This window comes from Vulpes vulpes, chromosome 1, assembly GCF_048418805.1.
Source record: "Vulpes vulpes isolate BD-2025 chromosome 1, VulVul3, whole genome shotgun sequence".
In the NCBI taxonomy this organism is placed as follows: Eukaryota; Metazoa; Chordata; class Mammalia; order Carnivora; family Canidae; genus Vulpes; species Vulpes vulpes.
In genome coordinates, this window is record NC_132780.1 from 115,824,391 (window position 1) to 115,847,412 (window position 23,022).

The following is a 23,022-nucleotide window of genomic DNA, read 5'->3' on the forward strand; positions in this document are numbered from 1 at the left end:
GATGTATGATACATACATTAATATGTCATGTATTATGAAGAGCTCAAACACAACATGGTGTTTTTAGAAATGAAGTTGTTGGGCTGCTTGGCAGGGGGGCCATATATAAAAATAAATGTTGGAAACATTCTAACTAAATATAGAGACTCAGTTTATATATTTAAATTTGCTCAAGTTTATGCTTTAGGGTATTGTTATCCCAAATTTATCAATAAGAAAACCTAGAAAAGTTTAACTCGTTCGAGGAGCACAGCTGGTAAGTAGTAGAACTGAAGTTTGAATGGAGGTTTTTTCTTACTCCAGAGTTGCTATCTGGCTTCATAAATGTGTTTTGACTTTGAAATCATTGGCCAGCAGATGAGTCTTTGATGACTCTCTATAAATTAGGATTTGCCCATATTTATATGCAAGGTGTTATATATAATACCTGTATGCATATAAATGCACAGCTGTGTGACTTATATATACTAGAAACTAATGAACTTGGAAGATAGTAGGACTTAAACAAATCCAGATGAACACTAGAACATGACTCATTTAGTTCTCGGCAAATACTCAGTGTTTATTGTCAATACCTGTAATTTTATTATATGTGCTAATAGTTTTCACTCAACACATGAAATTCCTGAGGCTGAAAGACGTATATGGAACAGCCGAAGAAGGCACTGATCCATATGAGGTGTAAATTTGGATCGATCTCTTATGCCTAAAAACCAAACATCTCAGATATTCCCATTGCTCATCCATCCATCCATCCATCCATCCATCCATCCATCCATCCAATAGAAGATGTACCATGTGCCAACCATCTCAGCCAGAATTTTTTGTGTATCAAGATAAAAGAAATATAATCTCCAATAATTTAGGGATCTATACTAGTTCCCGGATGCAGAAATGATTTTTATTTAGTAAAAAATTAGAAATATATATCCTGTCTGAGGGCTTGTATAATGTTATTTTGCATTGTAAGTCCATCGTGAACTGTCCTCTTTTCATCAGCAAATCTCACGTGAATTATTAATATAGTTTAATTTTTTGACTGGCACATTGCTTCAAATGAATACTGTGACATTTCTTTCAAAATAAGGAGAGGCCAGACTTTATGGGCCCGTAATTGATGAAGTTTTTGCTTTGTACTTCAATCAAAACCCAAAGCTTTGCTGTCCATGGCAGCCCTATTTCACTATGATGTATGCTGATCAAGGTCAGAAATTTCCAGGCTAAGCACCACCCACAGCCTCTCAGGTGTGCTCTGAACCAACCACAGAGGTGTTGTAAGAGGGGCCATCATTGTTACCTGTGGTGTTGAAGCCAAAGAGGAGAGGGCAAGACACAGCAAAGGCCAGTACCCAGACGGCCGTAATCATGAGGGCCACGCGCCGGCAGGAGCTCTGTCCTGTGCCGTGTTGGTAGTGGACTGGCATGACCACCGCGGTGTACCTGTGAAAGGAAGCACAGAGGGACAGACATGAGGAGAAGGGTGGGGGGAATTGTTCAAAAGACAAGTTCATATAGAGGTTCCTAGAGAACTAATCTAGGTGATACGTGTGGCAGGAGAACAAGAGTTTGGTTGGAGAAAGAGAAAGGGTATTTGAGTGAAAATGTAGAAAGGTTGAGATGAGAGGGATGAAGAACTCCCTGAGCAGGGAAAAGGAGAAGAATAAAGTTAGTAAAGAACAGACAGGGCAGGGGATCCCTGGGTGGCGCAGCGGTTTGGCGCCTGCCTTTGGCCCAGGGCGCGATCCTGGAGACCCAGGATCGAATCCCACGTCTGGCTCCTGGTGCATGGAGCCTGCTTCTCCCTCTGCCTGTGTCTCTGCCTCTCTCTCTGTCTCTCATGAATAAATAGATAAAAGATCTTAAAAAAAAAAAATCCAAGCATCCACCCCAAAGGAGGCCCGTGAGAACTCAGTTCCCCTCTTCTGATGCACGTGTTGTAAATCCTCCCTTTGATCAAGGAGCTGGCAAATAGTACCTGGTGTTCCTCTAGGCCTGTCACTCTCCTTAGGACTTCAGACACTGCTGGGGCAGTGGGCTGGACTACGAGTCAAATATGTCTGGCCCCCAGGAGTGATCCCACAGGTGCCTTGGAAGAGAGGTTTAGCCTTGAGCCCAAACCACTCTGGTGACCAAATAGCTGATGGGAGCTGGGGTCGGAAAGGCGTGACCAACTTCCTTCTGTCCACACCTGCAGTTGTCGCCTTACCTTCTATTCACCTAACACCCTTTGATGAAAAATAGCCCGACCGAGGTGCCTGGGTGGCTCAGTCAGTTAAGCATCTGCCTTCAGCTCAGGTCATGATCCCAGGGTCCTGGGATCCAGCCCCATGTCGGGCTCTCTGCTCAGCAGGGAGCCTGCTTCTCCTCCCTCTGTCTGCTGCTCCCCCTGTTTGTGCTTTCTCTCTCCTTGTCACATAAACAAGTAAAAATCTTAAAAAAAACAAAAACAAAAACCAAAAACCCAAAAGGAGCCTGACCATCAGTGGTGTGCTGCTAAATAGCTAACAACTGGTTCTCCAGGCGAAAACAGCTCTCATCTGTACCATTTGTCAATTTTCATGGTATAAATACTCTCACCATTGCCTATTTAAAGCTACACCAAAGATTTAATCCCTGGCTCAAAAAATTCCTAAAATTTTGCCTTCCAGCTCTTGCGAGTCCTCATGAGCTGGCTCCCAGCACACCGCTGAGCGCATCGTCCCAGGTGCACTTTAATTCATGTTCAGCAACTCCTTAGAAGTCCGTTAATTCAGTGGATTTAAGGACCACGGGCTCCACTGTAGAGAGGAGGAATTGGAGACCTAGAGAGGATACCTGATGAACCCCAAGGTCCCACAGGGGGGTGGAAGAGCCCGGTCTCCCACCTGAGGTCTGCGGCTCTCCTGCACACCCCGCTCCCTCTCAAGGGCGCTGCAGGGCCTCTGAGGCCTCATGGGGACGAGGGCTCCCTCAGGACAGGTGGCATGAGCGGGGGCATTCTCTGTGAGACCCTTTGGATTCCCAAAACTTCCCCCAATTCTAGTCTATTAATTACCTGGGGCGGAGGCGAGGGGAGGAGGGGCCTGTGAAAATGCAGATTCCCAGGCCACGCTACCTTGATCAAGCCCTCGGGGAGGGGAGCCCAGAACTGTGCCTGTGGACCAGGGGAGAGCACCTTGCAGACGCACGTGAGTCAGGGCGGGAAATCCTTAACTCGGGTGAAGAGGTGAGAGCTGAAATACATTTAGCATCATCACGTTTCATTTTTTTCCCTGTATTTTTTTGGGGGGCGGGGGGGACACGACGGAACCTTTGGAATCAACGGGGAGCACCGCGCCCCGGGATTGGCCTGCGCGCAGGGTGCGCGGCCCGGAGCCCGCCCGCGGGGTCGCAGCGGGGTGCAGTTCCGCAGCCGGCCATCGGAGGGCACCCTAACGCAGCGAGAGCTGCCGGCGCGGCGCACCTGCGGGCTTCCCGGGCCGGGTGGGGGGGCGGGGAGGGGGAGGGGGAGGGGAGCCGGCTGCTCCGCCTCGGCCCCCCCGGACGGGCCCCCCTCGCCCCCTCGCCCCCTCGCTCCCTCTCCCGGGCGCCCCTGGCTCGCTGCACGCTCCCTGGCGTGGCCAGGACCCCAGCGGGGCGCAAGGTGCTTGAGCCCGGGAGCTGGGAATCCCCGTTCTTGCGCTTAGCGGTGTGGCCTGGGCGGGAGGAAGGGGGGGGACTAAGGCTGCCCTGAGACTCAGTGTCCTTATCTGCACCTTAGGGGAAACGATGCAGCTGGAGACGGCTGTTAGGAACGTTGCCTAAGCTGAGCTCTGCCGGGGGGGCCCGGGGGCTCAGCGGTTGAGCTGCTGCCTTGGCCCAGGGCGTGACCCTGGGGACCTGGGATCCAGTCCTGCATGGAGCCTGCTTCTCCCTCTGCCTCTGTCTCTCTCTGTCTCTCATGCATTAAAAAAAAAAAAAAAGAAAGAGAGAAAGAAGAAAGAAAGAAAGAAAGAAAGAAAGAAAGAAAGAAAGAAAGAAAGAAAAAGAAAGAAAGAAAGAAAAGAAAAGAAAGAAAGAAAAGAAAAGAAAAGAAAAGAAAAGAAAAGAAAAGAAAAGAAAAGAAAAGAAAGAAAGAAAAGAAAGAAAGAAAAAAGGTTATTCTGCGAAGTCCTTTAGCACCATGCCTGGTACCTATTCAGCATCCAAAAAACCAGTATTGTTATTGTTGTTGTCATCTTGCGGTGCCGCCCCGAGGGATCTGTGATTCTTCTTATCGATGCATTTATGGGTATCTATCCCCTTGCTCCTGGGAACCTTAAAAGGAACGTGGAAGGTATTGATCAAACAAACAAGTATGTCAGCTTTCTCTATGCCAGGCAACTGTTGGAAGTGCTTCACATATATTAACTTATTTAATCCTTGTGATAACTCTTGTTGCTATGATCTCCACGGAGCAGTTAGGGGAGCTGAGGCCCAGAGAGGTTGACGGCCTTGCTGCAGGTCACATTGCTATTAGGAGGTAGAGGCGGGTTTTGTTGCCAGGTGAGGGGGGCTCCAGAGCTGGGGGGCCCAAAGGGGTTGCCAGGCGGGGGGCGGTGGGGGAGAGTGTCCAGAGCTGGGGGGCCCAGAGGGGTAGCCAGGCAGGGGGGGGCTCCAGAGGGCGTAGCCAGGCAGCGGGGGTGCTCCAGAGCTGGGGGCCCAGAGGGTGGTAGGCGCCCCTGTGGCCCGCAGCTCTGGGCTGTTCAAGAAAGACGGTGACTGGGTGACTGAATTGTGACTCCCGCGCCTACCAGTGGTGTGAGCTGGGCAGGCTACACAGCCTAGCCTCACACTCCTCACTTGTGAAGTGAGGATAACACCCCTATCTTGCCCGGGTATCGTGAGGGTTAGCAATAGTGAAAAGCTCTTTGCTTGGCCCGTGTACGTGCTCCAGAAATGGTAGCTGCGTTTAGACTCATGCAAGTTGAGATGAGCAGGAGGAGCCAGGGCACGAAGACGTGGGCAATATGCTTCTTCTACTCCAAGGAAATAGCACGTACAGTGGTGGGTGCTGGCATGGCCAGGGGCGCGCCGTTGGTGCCCCAGCCCTACTGCGGCCAGTGACGGGCGCTCACTGTAGTGGAGTCGGGAGGCCCGGGTTCTAGCCCCAGACTCGGCCAAGACACTGCGGGAGCCCCTGGGAGCCAAGTGACGTCTCTGACTCCCAGGTCTGCGACTGGGGGTCGTAGGCTTGTCACTCTACCGAAAGTCTTGGGATCCTGGCAAAATGTGACCTCCACCTGAAGCCCTGTCCTAGGGCAGGAGGTGTGTGTGTGTGTGGGGGTACCGATGGGGGTGCCCCATCAGGAAGCGGGCAGTGGGGGAGGAAGGAGGCTGGCCTGGGTGGGAGGGCCGGAGTCTAACTCCCTGCCTGGGTTTAATGAGCCCCGGAGCTCTGTGCGGGCTGCTTTTCACCACCTTTTATTTGGTCAGACAGGGGGCTCAATAAATCTTTAGTTCTGTGGACTCCCCTCGTGGAATTGTTGAAGGAGAAAGCTTTTTGCAAATGACTGGAAAGCCCTTTGCAAATATAAAGTGCTTATTTAGATGCAAACGAAAAATCCAAGGTGCCTGTGACTCATCTGGTACCTATTGTGCTTGCTGCAAAGACGCGGAGGCTTGCCTGTGTGATGGGTGCCATTTGAGAGCCACTTAAAGAACTCCCTGGTGAATGAATTTGGTTGCATTATTCCTGGGCCCCTAGCGGAGGACTCTAATTCTCACCGATCAGAACGCGTCCTCCTCCTCTGACACTTTCTCAGCCCTCTCCCTGAGCTAGTTCTGACCCAGGATGCTGTGGGAGGGGGCTGGCCCCCTGGGGAGGCAAGGCGCCAAGGGGGGGGGGTAGTAGGGGCTTGTGCTTTTTAAAAAAGAAAAGGCAGCATTAATCCAAGCATCCAGGGCTATGCCTAAGAATCTAATGACAATAGTATTACTTGCTTTCAAAACCTCTTTTTATCATTTCGTTTCCTTTCCTAGCTCTTACTACCCTGTTATTACATACCAGGGCTTCATGGCCAAAAAGTGCTGAATCCATTTGGTCAAGTTTGTCAGACTGGTGAGTAGCATTGTGTGCAGACCAAAGGTCTGCATGAATGACTGCATTTTTAATGAATTGACCAGCTATTTGGCATCCCATGAACAGAATTTAATGCTGTGTACTGCACGCTGCTGTGAAGGATGATGGAGACAGCTTTTCCAAGGCCTGAGTCTCACTCCTAGAACAGAGAAGAGGCTTCATCTTTAGGTTTGATGAGGATGGGTTCATGTCAACATACAAGAAGAAAGCTTCCTTCTCCATTGGGGCCAAGGCATGGCTTGTTCTTCAGATTTCAGGTGGTGAGGGCAATGCATTCTGGGGCTTTTCCTCCATGGGATGGAAGCCAATTCAAGGTTTATTCTTGTTGGTTGTGGTGAAAAGTGGAAGTGTATGTCAAGGGCAGCTGCTGCCAGTGAAATGGTGCTCTCGTGCAGGTTGGAAAAAGGCACCCTCTCCTGGCCGACTCAAGGTTTGCAAAGAAACACTGGCTGAACTCAGTTCCCAAACGCTTGTGCGGGACACAGCCCGTACCACCTCACCTGCAGGCCCCACGTGTGCAACTGTGTGTGGGTGGAGTGTGGAGGCACAATCTTAAGAGAGTACAGAGGAAGGCTGGGAACTGGGAAGCCAGGAGGGGGGCTGCCTCTTAGCTCCCTGCTCCAAGGCTCATCCTCACCCAGTCGCTCATGTTCTTCCTGAAGGGGCATATCTGTGCTCTAAACCCTGGCTACCTCAGGCAAGGACCACTCAATTCAGTTTAATATTCTTTGTTCAACGTCTGTACTTGGCACAGCAGGGAGGCACATGGGTGATGAAGAGCTAGGACTACTGTAAGAGTCTTTGGGTGGTAGAGGTGATGATACAGCAAACCAGATGCAGGCTGCTACTTATGTCACTTATATATTTAGGTACTAAATGTCCGGAAATCACACAAAAGGCTTACATGTTATAAGCAGAGTTCTATTCTCAGAGAGCTAAAAATATTATAAAATCCCTAACGATCCCCTCATTTTAAAACAGCTTTATCAAGATATAATTCACATATCACACAATTCATTCATTTAAAGCGTACAATTCAGTGTTTTGGGGTGTATTTATAGAACTATGCAACTATCTCCCTTTATTTTTAAACACATTCTTTAATGGTGTGAGTCCCAGCCTTCTGGCCATGTTCTTTGATTTTCTTTCTCAGTTGGAGAGCCAATCAAGTGATAAAAGTCAAAAGACTATCCAGTTCGCTGGATGGATGGTCTGCAGTAGTATCATTAGAGGGTGGGGTTTTCAGGTCCATTCTTTGGTTGTTATTCAAGATTCCCAACTTAGCACATGAAAGGGAGTTTAGGCTGTTGATGGAGAGGACAAAACCCTGGGGGTGGGGGTGTGTAAATGTCAAAGGCGGGGAAATGAGGAAGACCTGCCTTAGGACCTCTAGCTAAAGGGAGGCTAGAGATGTTTTATGACAGTTACAGAGAAAGCACTATGAGAGTTCAGGGGCAATGGAATCAAATGGTAGAAATTTGCCAGGGCTTCGTGGGCCAGGGTGTGGTAGACTTTGAAGGAAGAGAGGCCATGGAGCAACCCAGAAAGAGATGAGATCGAAAGATAGATTGAAGCCATAGTGCAGAAAACTTAAAATCCTAGGCTGGGAAGGTAATTCTAACATTTATTCCACAGGCCAAGGAGATGGCGAAGAAGACAGTGCTCCATTGAGGGAGCGCAATGGACATTTGGACTTTATTGCTGGGGGAATAATTCTGAGAGTGGCATGTAGGACCAGTTAGGAGGCTGTGGTAAAAGTCCGGTGAGAGGTCATAGGAACCTAAAATAAGCAGGCACAGTAAGAAAGGAAAATAGGGGCAAATTTGTGGAAGAAATGGCAAAAATAGAGTCTACAAGCCTTGTCTGCTTAGATGAGGAAGAGAGAGGAGTGGAACCAAACCTGAGATTATGAGGCAATGATGCTGCCAATAAGGGATGATTAAGTCAAGATGGTTTGGTGCTTTGAGGGTTTGAGGGTTTGGCTTTTAACATTCTAAGGAGCCAGTGAGCTATCCAGGTGGTAAGGTGGCTTGAAGCTCAGGGGAGATCTTAGAGGTGTAGCTAGAGATTTGAGGAGGCTTAGCACAAAGCCTGAGGTTATGAACTTGGAGTCAGATAGACATGAATTCCAGTGCTGGCACTGCTCCCTATGAGGGTGTGACTTTAGGCAAATTCCTTCCTTCCCCTAAGAAACTGGAAATGAAGTCAATAGTAGCAGTTGAGTTGTTGTGAAGATAGAATGAGGGAGTGTGTGTCAGAGCCTTAGCACTGGGTGGTAAGTTCTCAATGATTGGCAGACCTTGTTTGGGCTCCCCTGTTCAGGCTAAGGAGTGGGTGTATGGTACTTCTGGGAGGAGTGGAGGACAGAGAAGAGGTGGACAGTGGATGGGGAGGACAGTGGGAGGGGACCCAAAGAAGGGAAGGTTGGAGGCCCTTGAGTGGCAACAGAGGCCCTGGGCTACAGAGAGCAAACTCCTTTCCCAGGGCTCTCTGTGGGCCTGGATATGTCCAGGGGAGCCCTGGGGACGTCCAAGGCCCAGGCTGGGAAAAGGGAAAAGAGGGGAAAAAAAAAACACACAACAAGAGGAGAAGCGAGGAAGAGAGGTGCCCCAGGGCCAGGGCAGCACACTCTTCATTCCTCGGGATGGAAAGCCACGCCACTCAGGTGGAACATGTGCCAGTTTGAGTCACAATCACAAAGATCCACACCAGCAACCAAAAAGCAATTCAAAACAAACATCATTGTTTACTTGTTTACCTTAAACTCTATGAAAGAAATGAATAAATAGCTAGATCACAGCCATAGTTCCTGCGATTGCCCTTCTCCCATCCACTTCTCTGCTCTCTGCCTCCTTGCAAATCCTCCCAAGGTTTTCTCTCTTCTCTCCCTCTTCCCCCTCCTTTCTTCCCCCACTTTACCACAAAAACAACAACAACAACAACAACAACAACAACAACAACAACAAAATAGTAACAAGAAACTGTCCTCCCAACTCTTGTTGGCTCACCTTCTGGCCTTGTTCCCCCTCCTCCATCCCCCATTTGCTCTCCATGAGGAATCACAAAAGCCCTAAAGGATGGCAAAAAGGCAAAACCAGAATCCTCTTTAGGGGTCTGGGAAGCAGGAAAGGCCAGGAAAGCTTATAGGATGATTGTTTTTCTCCTGCCACAGGGGTCTCTTCTCTACTGCAAATCATAGTTTAAAAGAAAAAGAGAGAGGAGAAAATGTCCTAGTGATTAAGTCTTACTTGGCAGAGACCCCAGGGCCCTCCAAGGCAAAGCCTGGGCATCATACACAGCAGGAGCAGTTTCCCCAGGCTGGTTTCCCATACCACCTAGCAGCCTGCACCTGCTGGAAGGGGAATCCCAGCCCTACCTGTCGATGCTGATGGCACAGAGGTTCAGGATGCTGGCTGTACACATCATGACATCCAGGGTGACGAAAACATCACAGCAGATACGGCTGAAGTTCCAGACTCCACCTGTCACCTGAGCGGCAGAGACAAGGCTGTTAGTATAGCCCCCCCACCACCACCTCCCCCACAAAACCCAGTCAACTCTGCTGTCTTCCTGAGGCTACCCTCCACATACCCTCCATGTGGTCAGTACTCTCGTTGCCAAGGGCAGGCAGACGCTGAGGGAGTGCCCGGCTGCTCAAGATAGTTGTTCAAAGAAGGACAAATTCACAGAATGTTAGAACATTAGAGCTGAAATTAGTCCAATGTCTCTCAAAGTGTGGTCCACAGTGGGGTGCTCATTAAAGATACAGTTTCTGAACCCTTCTCTAGGCCAATTGAGTCAGAATCTCTGAAGCTGGAGCCAATGAATTTTCATTTTTTAAATACTCCCTCCAGTTCCCCCTGTCCCCATACCCATCCACCAAGGCTTGAGAATTACTGATCTAGTTCAAACTCAGGAGGCAACTAAAGCTCATTGTGGTTAAGTGATGCCCATAGATGTCCAGCTGGTAGTGAAAGAGCTTGGGTGAGAGCCAGATGTGTGCACTGTGCCCACACTGCCTTTCTGAAGCCCTCCCCACAGTGGAAAGCTCACCATATACTCAGGAAATAAGCGGAGGGCACATTTGCCATGGAACTTACCTCTAAAATGAAAATCTAGCTGGCTTCTGTTTCTAAAGCTTGGAAGCATATCTGTAAGAACCTCCGTGAAATAAGTCTGTGCCAGTGTGCCTGCCTTGAACACCCTGGATTCAGTTCCCAGGAGCTGGGGGGTCGGGGTGGGGAAGGGGTCCAGGGCATTGGAAAGGCGCTCAGGTCCTCTCTACCACTCATAGCACCAGTGAGGACAGTCCCAACTTCACTCATTTACACGTATGTTCCAAGCTCTGAAACTTCCTCCCAGTAATGCTTACAGAGTCAGGAACTTAGGTAATTGAATTAAGATTCTAGCACATTTCTATCTTATTTTAAAATGTTTAACATCATCTAATTAAACCAGAGCGATATATTAGGGAGATTGTCACTTTCAGAGTGTCCATAGACTCTAATTCTTGGGTCCTGAGGCCTTTGTGCATTTGCCAGCTTCCTGTCTGTGGTGACCATGGTTCTCAAAGAGAAACCCCCGTGAAGCTTCGTGCCCCCAGCTGTAGCTGGTGCTCCTGATATCCCTGCTGGGCTGGACCGATGGCTATTTAAGAGGAACGGAAGTGAAAAATAGGTACAGTAGCCTCTAAAGTAGCTTCTTAAGGGAAAAACAGATATTGGGCAAACGAGAGAGTGTGTAAAGATGGTGCTGTTGCTCTGGTGACTTTTTGTCACCCAAGATTCTTATTACATGGCCAGGACACTTTCCTGTTCATTCCTGATTTAGCCCACTAAAGAAAGGTTCTGAAAGCCTCTCACCCCTAATCACGTCTTTCCCCTTAGATTTATTTCTTTTCAGTGTCTGATTTTAGCCCTATAGTTAGTCATCTCCAGACTCTATTTTGAGAAACCCTGACCAAAGATATTTTGCTGAAAAGCAACAATGAAAAGTTCAAACTAGTGAAGAAGTCATTATTTTTGTTCATTAGGTTGCAGATTTACTTTCTTTTAGTTCAGCCGTTTGGCTTTATATAAATACGGCCTAATATGAATTTATAGGAATTCTGAGAATGAGAAACTCGTAAGAAGGGAACTGTATAGTCATAATAGCACTACGATTTAAGGGATCCAGGAGAATAAAGGATGGTTTTCTCAGTACATAGGGTGGCTGTATGCTGTAAAAGCTTCTTGCAGAGGTTGAATTTTGTATACTAGGTCTCATTTTAACATATGTCTATTACGTAATTTATGTCTTAAATTGGGTAAACCTCACTCTTTGTTTTGCAAAGTTGTGAATACTGTCTGTGTCTGTAAGCTGAGAGTGAACATGTAGGTGAGAGAGGATAGTTACGACAACAGCAAGCTCCAGTGCTTGCTGTGGGTTTATTTGATGGTTAGTTAATTAATTAGTTAATTCATTCATTCATAAAGCAAGTAGTTGTGAAGCCCCTGATACCTAGTTCATAGAAGGAGGATTTGTTATGTGTTTTAAGAAGTTTTAAAAATGTACTACGGGTCCTGTCCTTGAAGAATTTATTGATGACTGAGGAGCAAGGTATTCTTAAATAAAATAACCAGAGATCATCATGAAGTCTTAACATCATTAATACAATCTAATGTTTATTGAGAACTTACTTTTCCATGGGTCACTTACCCACATGACCCATTTGGGGAATTTCTTTTCTTTTTTTAAAGATTTTATTTATTTATTCATGAGACACACACACACACACACACACACAGAGAGAGAGAGAGAGAGAGAGAGAGAGAGAGAGAGACAGAGATAGGCAGAGACACAGAGGGAGAAGCAGGCTCCATGCAGGGACCCAACATGGGACTCCATCCTGGGTTTCCAGGATTACACTCAGGGCCGAAGCCAGGCGCTAAACCACTGAACCACCCAGGGATCCCCATTTGGGGAATTTCTATAGTTTTGTAAGTTTAGATTCTGAAAACTAAATTTGTTTTTAACTGTATATGCTCTTAAAGCTTTTTGGGAACAAATTATATACTTACTTGCTAGGAAAGTAAATGGCTGTTACTTAATTCTGTAGGAACAGGGACTTTGACTTGTTTGCTGTTGCATCCTCGGCTCCTAGAGCAGTACCCAGCGGGCAAGTATATTCTGGAAGAGTGAATGGTCTCTGACATAATCTGTATTAATACTACTAGCTAACGTTTACTGAATGCTTACAAAGTCTTGATGTTCTACAAAACACTTTACATACACGGCCTCTATTGCTGCTTATAATCGCGTGAGAGGTGGCTACTGTTTTCACTGCAGAAAAAGGGACAAAAACTGGGAAAGGGTCTAGTACTTCACCGGGGGTGGCACAGCTAGCAGAGGCAGACAGGGCATTGGAATGTAGGCTGTGACCTGCCCTGCTATGCTTGAGCGTCGAATCAGGAGGGGGCAGTTGTTGGAAAATGATGGGAATGGGCAGACGCAAAGGGCAGAGAGAAAACCATGTGCTCATCAAGGATTTTTGTGTGACACACTGCATCACCTCCCTTCTAGGAACTGACACTCCTTTCTCTCTGCCTCCATCACAGAGTTCCAAAAATAGTGCAAAAGATAGAGGTGGCTGCTGGCCTTGGGGTCTAGTGAAAGCAGACACTTGGCAAGGTTTTTGGTACCTGCTTCTTTTGCCCTGCAGGGCCAAAGCCCTTCTAGCTGTCCCCTGGCTTCTCCTGTGCCACCCTATTTTGACTGTCCTCTTCTCCCATCTCTAATTCTGCTAGGAGAAGTCCCATTCTCCTTAATCTCAGCTAAGTGTCAAAAAAACAAAACAAAACAAAACAAAACAAAAACAAAAAAACCCCAAATGATCTGATCAGCAGACTAAAGTAACTCCCACTAAGATGCCATCATTTAACCTTCCCTGGAGCTTACTCCTTAAGATGAGTCTCTAACTGGTGGCACGTGTAATGGAAAACTTAAAAAAAATTACTGGAGTCCTGCACATCAAGTAAATAATAGTAAGCAGTCCATAGAGCTGCAAAGGGCCAAGACCATGCTTAAGCAACTCTCACGCATGGTCTCATAGCAACCTGATGAGGTAAATATTATTTCCAATGTTATAGGTAAGGAAATGGAGACTGAGAACGGTTGAGTGATTTGCCTAAGGACATGCAGCTGGTAAAGAAGCTGGAATTTCAGATTCTTCATATTACCGATCGCTCTATTTTGCCTTTCAGTGAGTAGCACCTTGCCACGCCGCTGCTCGGGACTCACGTGTGAGTGGGTGTGGGTGAACAGAGGGCCCAGGAGAGAGATACTAAGAAAATAACTGTGATACAATGAGAACAGTGCAGATGGTGAGGTAAGGGCAGAGTGTGGGGGGAACATAAAAGGGAAAGGGAATTTTGAAATTAAAGCAGAAAAAAAAAAAAGCAAAACCAAAATCTGATGGGTTTAGGGCTCTTTAGAGACATGATTTTACCTTTCTCCTAAATTCTAATGAGTAGCTCACTACAGAATTCTCAGTAGCCAGGTGGTGTTAACTCTCACTTGCTAATGAATATAACTAACTCCCTTTGGCAATACAGAAGGTGGGAGTAAGCAAGAAAGTGTCTTCAGGTACTGAAGTTGGCTATTGATTTCCAACAGACACAGCCTAAGGCAGCATTTCCCAAATTTACTGATTATAAGGCAGCATTTCCCAAATCACCTAAAGCTCTTATTAAACAAAATGATTCCCAGGCCCCACTCAGAATAATAAGTCCCTCCAGTGAATTCTTCTGCTTCCTAAGGAGGTTTGGGAAACGCTGGACTGGGATCTAGGGGCATGATATTGTCTTCAGAAATGGTCATCCCTAAAAGCAGGGCTCCTTGAGCATTCTGTGTCCCATGGATCCCTTTGGTCTCATGGTTCCCTTCTCAGAAGAATATTTTTAAGTGAATATAATAAAATATAACGGATCAAAAAGAATACCAATTATATTGAAATGTAATTATCAAAGTATTTGAATATATGTGCTTCTTTAATAATGCATTAAGTAACAAAACATAGCGACTAGTCCAAAATTCTCATGATTTCAAAGTACTGGTGAGTGTAAATGGTATTTCAAGGTATCTGCCACAATTGTAATGTGATTTGAAAATATAAATATCTGTGATTTCAACTGGTGACACTAAGGATTTCTTCTGCTCTGGGTTAATGCCTATATTCATACTTGAAGAAAATACTAAATTTCAGTTTAGTGAAAATAAAGAAGTGATTTTATTTACGTCCAAGTTGATGGACTCCCCTGATTAAGAATTCCTGCTCTAGCAGATGGATTTTTAGTTGTTTGGGGAGGTGTCCAGGGCACAAAAATGGACTTCTCTAGCCTCTTCAGTCCACTTTTGTTTGCTACATATGGAATCTTTTTGGGGGGGCAGAGAGATTGTTGTGAGGCAAGATAGGGGATCCAATGATCTGAATTCCAATTTCCTCATCTGTGAGACGGGGGGTGGTTTATAGATTAGTGGTTCCTAAATGTCAGTTTGTAGCAGGTGACCAGGTGCCTGCACAAATTACCCAGGGCTGGGGAGGGGGACTGGTACAATTACTGCAGACTTTCCCCTGGAAATTCGGGTTTGGTAGATCTGGGGTAGACCCAGCAGTCTGTATTTTGAACAAGCAGCTCTCTGTAATAAAGGTTTTGCTCAGAACTGCTCAAAGTTTAGATGCGTAAGAGTCATGGGAGAACCCATTGAAAATGCAGACCCTCCTTTATTTTTAACAATCAATGTCATTACAAGGCCCAAAGGTTCGTCTCTCCCAAAATAGTCTTGCTCTTTCCCATCATCACTATCTGACCTTGATCACTGCCTGTGGTGGGACTCTGTCTGAATGCCCCCCCTCCGCCCCCACTCTTTTTGGCTTGGTCTATATTACTCTATTCTCACATCTTTTTTCCTGTCCACACTGGGACCCAAGTATTCTGAGTTTAGTATTCTAAATGTTCCTCTGGCTGCTTGCGTTGCCTTTCTGCCCTGATATAAGTGCATTAAACATCACAAAAGGTGCTTAACCGAGTGGAACAAAATGGGATGTTTGTGCTTGGAGAGGGAGCTCCACACAGACTGCAGCTTCTAAAGCAGGAAATTAAAAACTTGAGAGGGAATCAGAGATAGAACTATTTGTTATGGCACAGAAGCGAGTTTTTGAGAAAATGCTGCAAGCTGAATTAAAGAGAGCCAGGCGAGGGCCCTCTGCCATATAACCTACTCTGAGATTACTTGCATGATTTTTATCCTGAATTCCTCTGCTAGGCCTGAGGACAAAGAAAACCGATGGACGTCAGTGACCAGCCCCTGCTAGTCTCCCAGGCCAAGCCCACGCTCCTGTGTGCCTTAATGATGAGAATGGTACGGTGAAAGCCACTGTGGTATGTACTTGCTGGCTGTCCTCTGCCTTCATTGCAATAGTCCTTGAATTCCACTGGGAATCCATGAAATTCCTGAGCAGGTCTTTGATGTGTTCCTTCCGTGTGCTAAACCAACTCTTCTATCCAGTGATTAGAGAAAATCAAGTGCCAGAAGCCAGTCCAATCAAAGTACTCCTTGACACTTCTACTAGAAATTCTGGACAAAGATTTTCTGTCTTGGTGTGAATGGTGTGGTGCATACATGTGAGGTCTATAGCTTGCCCTATGCTGTGGATAACGTCAACACATGGAAGGAAGCTGAGAGAATTGTAGAGAAATGGAGCTGGGATCCTGCTCAAACTATGCCTGCAGCCCACCCTACCACAGGACTTTTAAAGAACAATGCATTCTGCTTATTGTTTAAGTCAATTAGAATTAAGTTTTCTTTTACTTAATGTTAAAAGTGTCTTAACTAAGATGTTTATAGCTCACATTTTTTAGTTACCAAGGCACTTTCTCCATTGGCAATGGTGAAGCCTAACATCAAGCCTATGAGATAGGTAAAGTATGCTTGTCACCTCCATCTTATCCCCTTGATTCCAGGACTTCTGACGCCCAGTTCTGAGTCTTTCTCATAGCATAATGCTGTGCAGGGTAACATTCATCCTGGTGAATTCCAGAAGCACAATGTCCTATGACATTTTATTTGTCTATCTCACAGCAGTTCCTCATACCATGTCTTCTTTTTATTTAAAACCCATATTTTCACTTTCTTTTCTATCCTCCCCTGTATCCTTCCCTTATGATCCAATTTCGGCTAATTAAACTTAAGTGAAGTCCCTTATGGGATACTTTGAGGCACTCCAGGCAAAGGGCTTTTTTTTTTTTTTAAAGATTTTATTTATTTATTCATGAGAGACAGAGAGAGAGAGAGAGAGAAGCAGAGACATAAGCAGAGGGAGAAGCAGGCTCCTTGAGAGGAACCTGATGTGGGAATTGATCCTAAGACCACGGGATCATGACCTGAACCAAAGGCAGATGCTCAGCCACTGAGCTACCCAGGTGTCCCAGGAAAGGGCTCCTCCCGTTTCCTTCTTTGCTGTCCTCACCCATCCTATTTATGAATACTGCCATGATGCTGAGGGCCATGGCAGCCACCCTATGAAGAGCATGAGGAAGTAAGCCGGTTTGCCACGGGTAGAAGAGATTGGTCTTTCATGACACCATGGGGCAGCTGATTCAACACCAACAACCTTCCTCCAGAATTCTGGTTGTGTGAGAGAAGTTACTCCTATTTGTTTAAGCCATGCCTAGTAAAGTTTTCCAATGTTTATAGCCATACACACTGGTGCCTGGAAAAATTAGGCAAATTTCCTTCGAGGGAAGGTATCTGGCCAGTATGAGCCAATATTTCCTTCAAAGAAGATAGATGTATTCAAATCAAAGCACAGGAAGCTGTGAATTTGGCAGTTAATCTGGCTACCACATGGTGTTCTAATTTCTATGCTGTCCTCTTGGGGGCCCTCAAGCCTACAGCGGTCTCTGTCCTGTGGTCAACACTGCATCCTTTCCTCTTTCAAGGGAGCTCTTAGGTATAAGCTTGTAATTACTAGGCCAGTTACTCAAACTGTACCACCATTAGGATAAGTTAGTGAGAATAATGCTATACTCTTCTCTGAGATACATTCATAGTCCCTTTAAGGGCTCAAACTACTCTTTTCTCTCATTGAGATACCCTATCTGCTCCTGAGATCCACAGAAAGCAGGCAAATATTTAAGGTGAAGAAAAATAGAGGGATCCCTGGATGGCTCAGTGGTTTAGTGCCTGCCTTTGGCCTGGGGCATGATCCTGGAGTCCTGGGATCGAGTCCCACATAGGGCTCCCTGCATGGAGCCTGCTTCTCCCTCTTCCTGTGTCTCTGCCTCTCTCTCTCTCTCTGTATGTCTCTCATGAATAAATAAATAAAATCTTTAAAAAAAGAAAAGAAAAATATATACTGTGGTGGGTTAGAGAGACCTGTCCTTTAGATTAGAACCTTCTAATATTGTAACTGGTTGTCTATTAATTAGGGCTGCTTTAAGTCATGTTCTATCTTTTATTGAGAGAGTCCACCTTAGTGGACTGTTGGCAAAGTGGTACAGAAATATTAAGTTGCACTGACTAGAGCTTTAAAGCAACTAGGGAAGACCAAAGAGGTCCCAAAGCCCATTTCCCAATGGAGCGACGTCTCCCAAATCTGCTTTATATGTTTGTAGACTTATTTTACCATACTCTTCATTACTGAACACTTGCACCAACTAACCTATTGGACGGAATGCACATTGATTTTTGTGAGGGAGAACCAAGAGCTCTACCAGAGCTCATCTCATAGAGGAAAACTCTTAGATCCAACCTGCAGAGAGTTCAGTAAGCCTTTCATGCTGGCTCTATGTGGGCTCAGTTGCTTTTCTATGCTCAGCAGAAGGGGGACATCATCAATTTTGGCAGGTGTGGCTTGAAGGGGATGCCATGGGTGTCTAGTGTGGAAAAATCCCAAGGTCAATATCCTACACCAGTATCTATAGAGATTTTCCAATGTGGTCTATCCAGAGTCCTGGAAGCAACCACAAAGGGACAGTTGAGTGGCTTTGTTATAGATACCAGATGACTGGTTTTATTTCAGAGGCAATTAAATTAAAATGTTTATTAGAGTGAAATTCCTCATCCTGTATTTCTTTCTGACAGTCAGCCTTCTGAAAGACGTGAGAATCCTTGTAATGTATAGGTGTGGACGGAAACACTTTGAGGTGTGGGATGATGGTGTTAGGAATCCCTAACTAATCCATACTAGTTTGTAGCGCTTGATCTGCCTTAACTCTTGAACAGAAATATCACAGGTGTCTAACTCCTTTTCAGTCTCATTATTATTGAATGTAAAAAAGATAAACAGCTCAATGAAACAATAGATATGGCTACAGATGGTATAAGCAGGAATTGCCCATCTAATGCATACATTACAGAAAGATTCATTTAATCATTCATATATCAAATATTTATTTAGCATATATTATGTGCCAGATAGTGTGTTTGGACTACAGAAAAAAAAGAACAAAGACATAGCTTCTGACTTCAAGGTTGTCTCAGTCAGTTTGGGTTAACAGAAAAGTCAAGATAATTGCAAGATCTTTTACAATCAGGATTATCCTAACTGGGAAAAATTAATGCTTTTTGTTCTCCTCCAGGTCTTCCCTTAACCTTTACATCTGTCCCAATCAGCACAAATGTTTTTCTGCTTTTCGTTTCCTTTTCTATTTCCTTGATTTCTCTCCTTTATGTTTCCCCTTTGAGATCATAAGTCTAATTTTAGTTCCCAATCATTCTTTAATAGGGATACCAGTCTAGGCAGCCTATGTTTGAGGTTTTTGCTCTCCTGTGATATGTCATACTTAATTAACTGTCACCTTCACTATTAATATTAACTGAGATATTAATTTGATGAATTTTAATTTCTCTTAATCATAGCATCATTTTGATCCTTCATTGGATACCTCTTTAAAATGATGCATGGTACACAGTGCACGAGAGACATATTAATAGTACATTAAAGTGTTTTTTAAAAACTCTTTAGTAATTGAATGTTTTCTCAGTAAGAATATCTGTTTCTTGAACAGGTGTAGGCACCCTGATTCCTTTGTTAGCAAATGGATGTTTTGTCTTGATCACCTCCTGACTCTGTTTTGCACTTTCAAATGAAAATACTTTCACATTTAAGAAATGTTTCCTCTCCAGAAGAATTCTCCAGGGTCTGCTGCATTATCTGACTGGTGAGGGCTCTGTGCTATTAATGGAGGGATCAAAAATATAAATGTGAAGGTTTGGTCTGTTTGGTAGCAGAGTCTGTAGAGAGCTGGTACCCAGGAGGAAAGAGCTGAGTCTGAGGGTAACTGCACTATCAAAAGAAGTCTGATCTATTTGCAGACTGTTTTTTTTTTCTTTCTTTTCCTCTTATTCATTAAAAAAAAATTTTTTTTTTGGTTTTTCTATAATTCCTACTGCATCCCCCTCCACCCTCACTGTTGTCCCACATCCTTCCTGTGCATCCCCACCCCTCTATATACATTGAAATACTGATGAAAGTGCCCACTGACTGCCTCCCCCAAACCCCCACATCTTTGAGATGTGATTGGCACAGAGATTGAACCTGACGCAAGGGGCACCTGGGTGGCTCAGTGGTTGCGCGTCTGCCTTTGGCTCAGGTCGTGATCCCAGGGTCCTTGTATTGAATCACACATTAGGCTCCCTGAAGGGAGCCTGCTTCTCCCTCTGCCTGTGTCTCTGCCTCTCTCTATGTGTGTGTCTCATGAATAAATAAATAAAATCTTAAAAAAAAAAACTTGATGCATTTTTAGGATGTGTCCCATCGCTCTAGTCCAGTCACCTGGATGCTGGAGACCCAGGAACAAAATCATTCCTGGCTCCTTGGTTCTAATGTGGGCAAGTGATGTTGGATAATGGCTGCTCTCAGGCCTTCAGTTCCCTCATGAAAGAGAGAATGACAGGAGCTCTCTTTCCTTCCTAGTCCTTGAATCATGGCAGGGAACATTTTGAGCTCAGAAGGCCAAGAACTCAGGGAAGACAAAGACAAGTATGGTCACACAGGCGGCTGGGGCCCACTCACCTCCAGGTACACCACCCAGGGCATCACCAAGGTGGCCACCAGCAGGTCTGCCACAGCCAGGCTCACCACCAGATAGTTGGTGGTGGTCTGCAAAGCCCGTTCCTTCAGCACGGCCACACACACCAGACCATTGCCGAAGATGATGGCCAGGATGAGCGCGCAGTAGGAGAGGGCGTAGTAGGCGTGTGGACGGGCCCGGCTGGCACCTGTGGAGTTCTCCGCCCCACAGGTGGAGTTGATGTTGCCACTCAGCTGGCTCAGAGGCGTCATGGCCCAGAGGGAGAAGAGTGACCCTGGTGGATTTCCTGGGAACAGACAGAAAACAATGTCGGTAAAACTTGATTCTTGGGAGATTGGCTGCTTTGGTACATTTTTATGTATTGCTTCAACAAATACTTATCAAGCACTTCATACTATTCTAAGCACTGGAAATACAGCAATGAACAAAAGGGCTACACATTCCTGCTGTCATGTTGGGGCCCACTGGGGGAGGAGAGTACAGTAAGAAATAAGATAAACAGAGGATGTAGTATGTTTGATAATAATAGGCATTTTAGAGAACGATAAACCAGAGAAGGAGGTAAGGAGATGGGAAGGATTATGTGTGTGTGCGTAGGATATCTGAGGGCAATTTTTTTTTAATTTTTTTTTCTGAGGGCAATTTCTAATCAGGGTATTCAGGTAGCCCTTGCGGAGAAGGTGACAACTGAGTCAAGACCTGGAGGACATGAGGAAGTCAACCATGCAGGTGTCTGTCCAAGCAGAAGGGATAGCAGGTACAGAGGCAGGACAGGCTGGTGTGTGGAAGGCAGCAGGGAGACCAGAGCCGCTGGAGGCAAGTGAGGCAGGTACAGAGTGGAAGGGTGTAAGACTGAGAGATTGTGCAGGGCCATTGAACGAGCTGTGCTTGGGCTCTGAGTGAGACGGAGAGCTGTTGCAGGGTTAGGATCCCAGCTCTGCCACTTGCCACTGTTGGACCTTAAGCATGTTACCGCATCCTCTCTGAGCTTCATTCTCCTCCTCTGTAAAGTGGAAGAAATAATGGAATCCATCCCATAGGGGTTTTGTGAGGATTAAGTGAGCTATTAAATATGTAAAACAGTGAAAGGTATGATACCTAGAAAGCTAAGTGTGATCTCTTTTTCTATACTGGTCTGTTTCTCTTATCTTGCCATCCCTCTTGCCTTATTTCCTCTCTTCTCTCTTCTATTGCCCCCATTTGCCTTTTCCCATGCCTCCCTCTGTCTCTTCCTTTAGTTTCTTATCTTTCTCTTGTGTCTTGTGTGGGGCATGGTAGGTGTGGGATGCTGGCTTGAGAAAGACTCAAGAGTAATGGAATATAGAGGCAGGGCAGTGGTTTTTATATTTAGGGAAAAGTCCATGTGTGGAATTTTATTTGAAACCTCCTAATTTTAAAAGATTGGTACCAATGAAAGAAGTGTTTAAGCCCTATGAAGTCTCTTCTCCCCCCAACCCCCAAATCCCACATCCATAGGCCAACGGCCCATGACCATAAATTTTAAACCTCTGATGTAGCTCAAAGCCCTCACTTTTCAAATAGAGGATTTGAGACCCAAAAAGATGAGTAACACATCTTAAGTCACAAAACTTATTAGGGGAAGAACTAGCATGATTTTTCCAAAACTCTCCCTTGGCATCTGAAAACCATAACAACTGTCATGTCACTATCCCACTAGGATGAACTAATCCTCAACCTGTAGGGACTTTGGAGTTAGGATGGGAAAGGCATCAGAGCCCTTCAGCTGCCTCTGTGACACCAGCCTGTTGGGGCCAGCACTAAAGAAGGGACTGTGGGCTCTTACAACCAGGTCTGTGTGTGTCTGGGGTAGGGGTGGGGGTGGGGAGGGAAGGTGACAGAAATCACCATGTCCTGTAGAAAAATATGGAAATGCCTGTGCATTAAAGCCTTGTGTGCTGGTAGAGGGACTCCTGTCCTGGTATCTGTGCTTTAAAGGGTCCCACTCTGGACCCCCTCTATTATATCCTCCCCATGGGATAAGGTTATGCCCTCCCACAGTGCCAAGGAGCAGGTCCACCAAGAGTCCATACTCTCATTCTAAACCACACTCTGGGCACCAAGATCACATAATTCTCTCCCCAAACTGCATGGAGTCTGTTTCCAAGACACAGATCCTAATCTGGATCTGTCACCCTGAGGGTAGACTGTGTCATTTGTCTTTGATGCCCCTGAGCTCAAGAGGTAGCTCTTTGGAGGAGCTCAGATGAGTAGCTTGGGCACACCCTTAAGTGGCAAGGGAAGATGATGGAGTCCCTGGGGCAGGATTTGGGGTGGAAGGTAGCTTCTCCTGCCCTCTCACGTTTTGTTTTGAACTCTTAAGAAACCCAGGAATCATAAATTCAAACCTGGCCTTCTGGATGGTTACAGAAGTATATTTTTCAAGGCAGGAATATTAAACATTTTATTCACTGGTTTGTTGGCTATGACTAAAATACTTAGACATGGAATATATGGGCCTCCATGGGAACACTTGCTCTAGGCCCTGGCAGAGGCAGAGGCTGGCTTGGTGGCCAGGATTTATTCTCAATCCTGGTATCTGAAGCTCTCCTTTGGTGAGGGAATTGGCCTAATCATGTATGTCATTTTGTGCCTCATTTTGAATAGTTTCATCCTGGAATGTGAAAGTGTTAAAATGAACAAATGATTGTAAGGGGCTGACTTGGAATGAATTCAGAGAATTGTTTTAAAGAAAATTGTTCTTTATCTTGGCACACTGTTTGTACTCAATATATTTTAAAACATAATAATAGTTTTTGATAATAATTATAATTTTCTCATTATTTGGAAAGGGCAGCTGCTACCCTAGAGATAGCAATGCTGCTGCCAAGAGCTTTTTGAAAAATACAA

At 45.6% G+C, this 23,022-nt stretch overlaps 1 protein-coding gene across 3 annotated transcripts in view; it reads right to left on the bottom strand.

Moving 5' to 3' along the window:
* Nucleotides 1–23,022, bottom strand: part of DRD3 (dopamine receptor D3) — a 42,718-nt gene that overhangs the window by 15,052 nt on the left and 4,644 nt on the right. For all 3 annotated transcript variants that reach the window (XM_025990092.2, XM_025990091.2, XM_072723702.1), the window contains 3 exons: nt 20,136–20,440; nt 9,456–9,568; nt 1,298–1,440 (listed from right to left, as the gene is read on the bottom strand). In XM_025990092.2, the coding sequence (XP_025845877.1) occupies nt 1,298–1,440; nt 9,456–9,568; nt 20,136–20,405 (526 nt within the window). In that variant the 5' untranslated portion in view covers nt 20,406–20,440. The remainder of the gene's footprint in view (nt 1–1,297; nt 1,441–9,455; nt 9,569–20,135; nt 20,441–23,022) is intronic.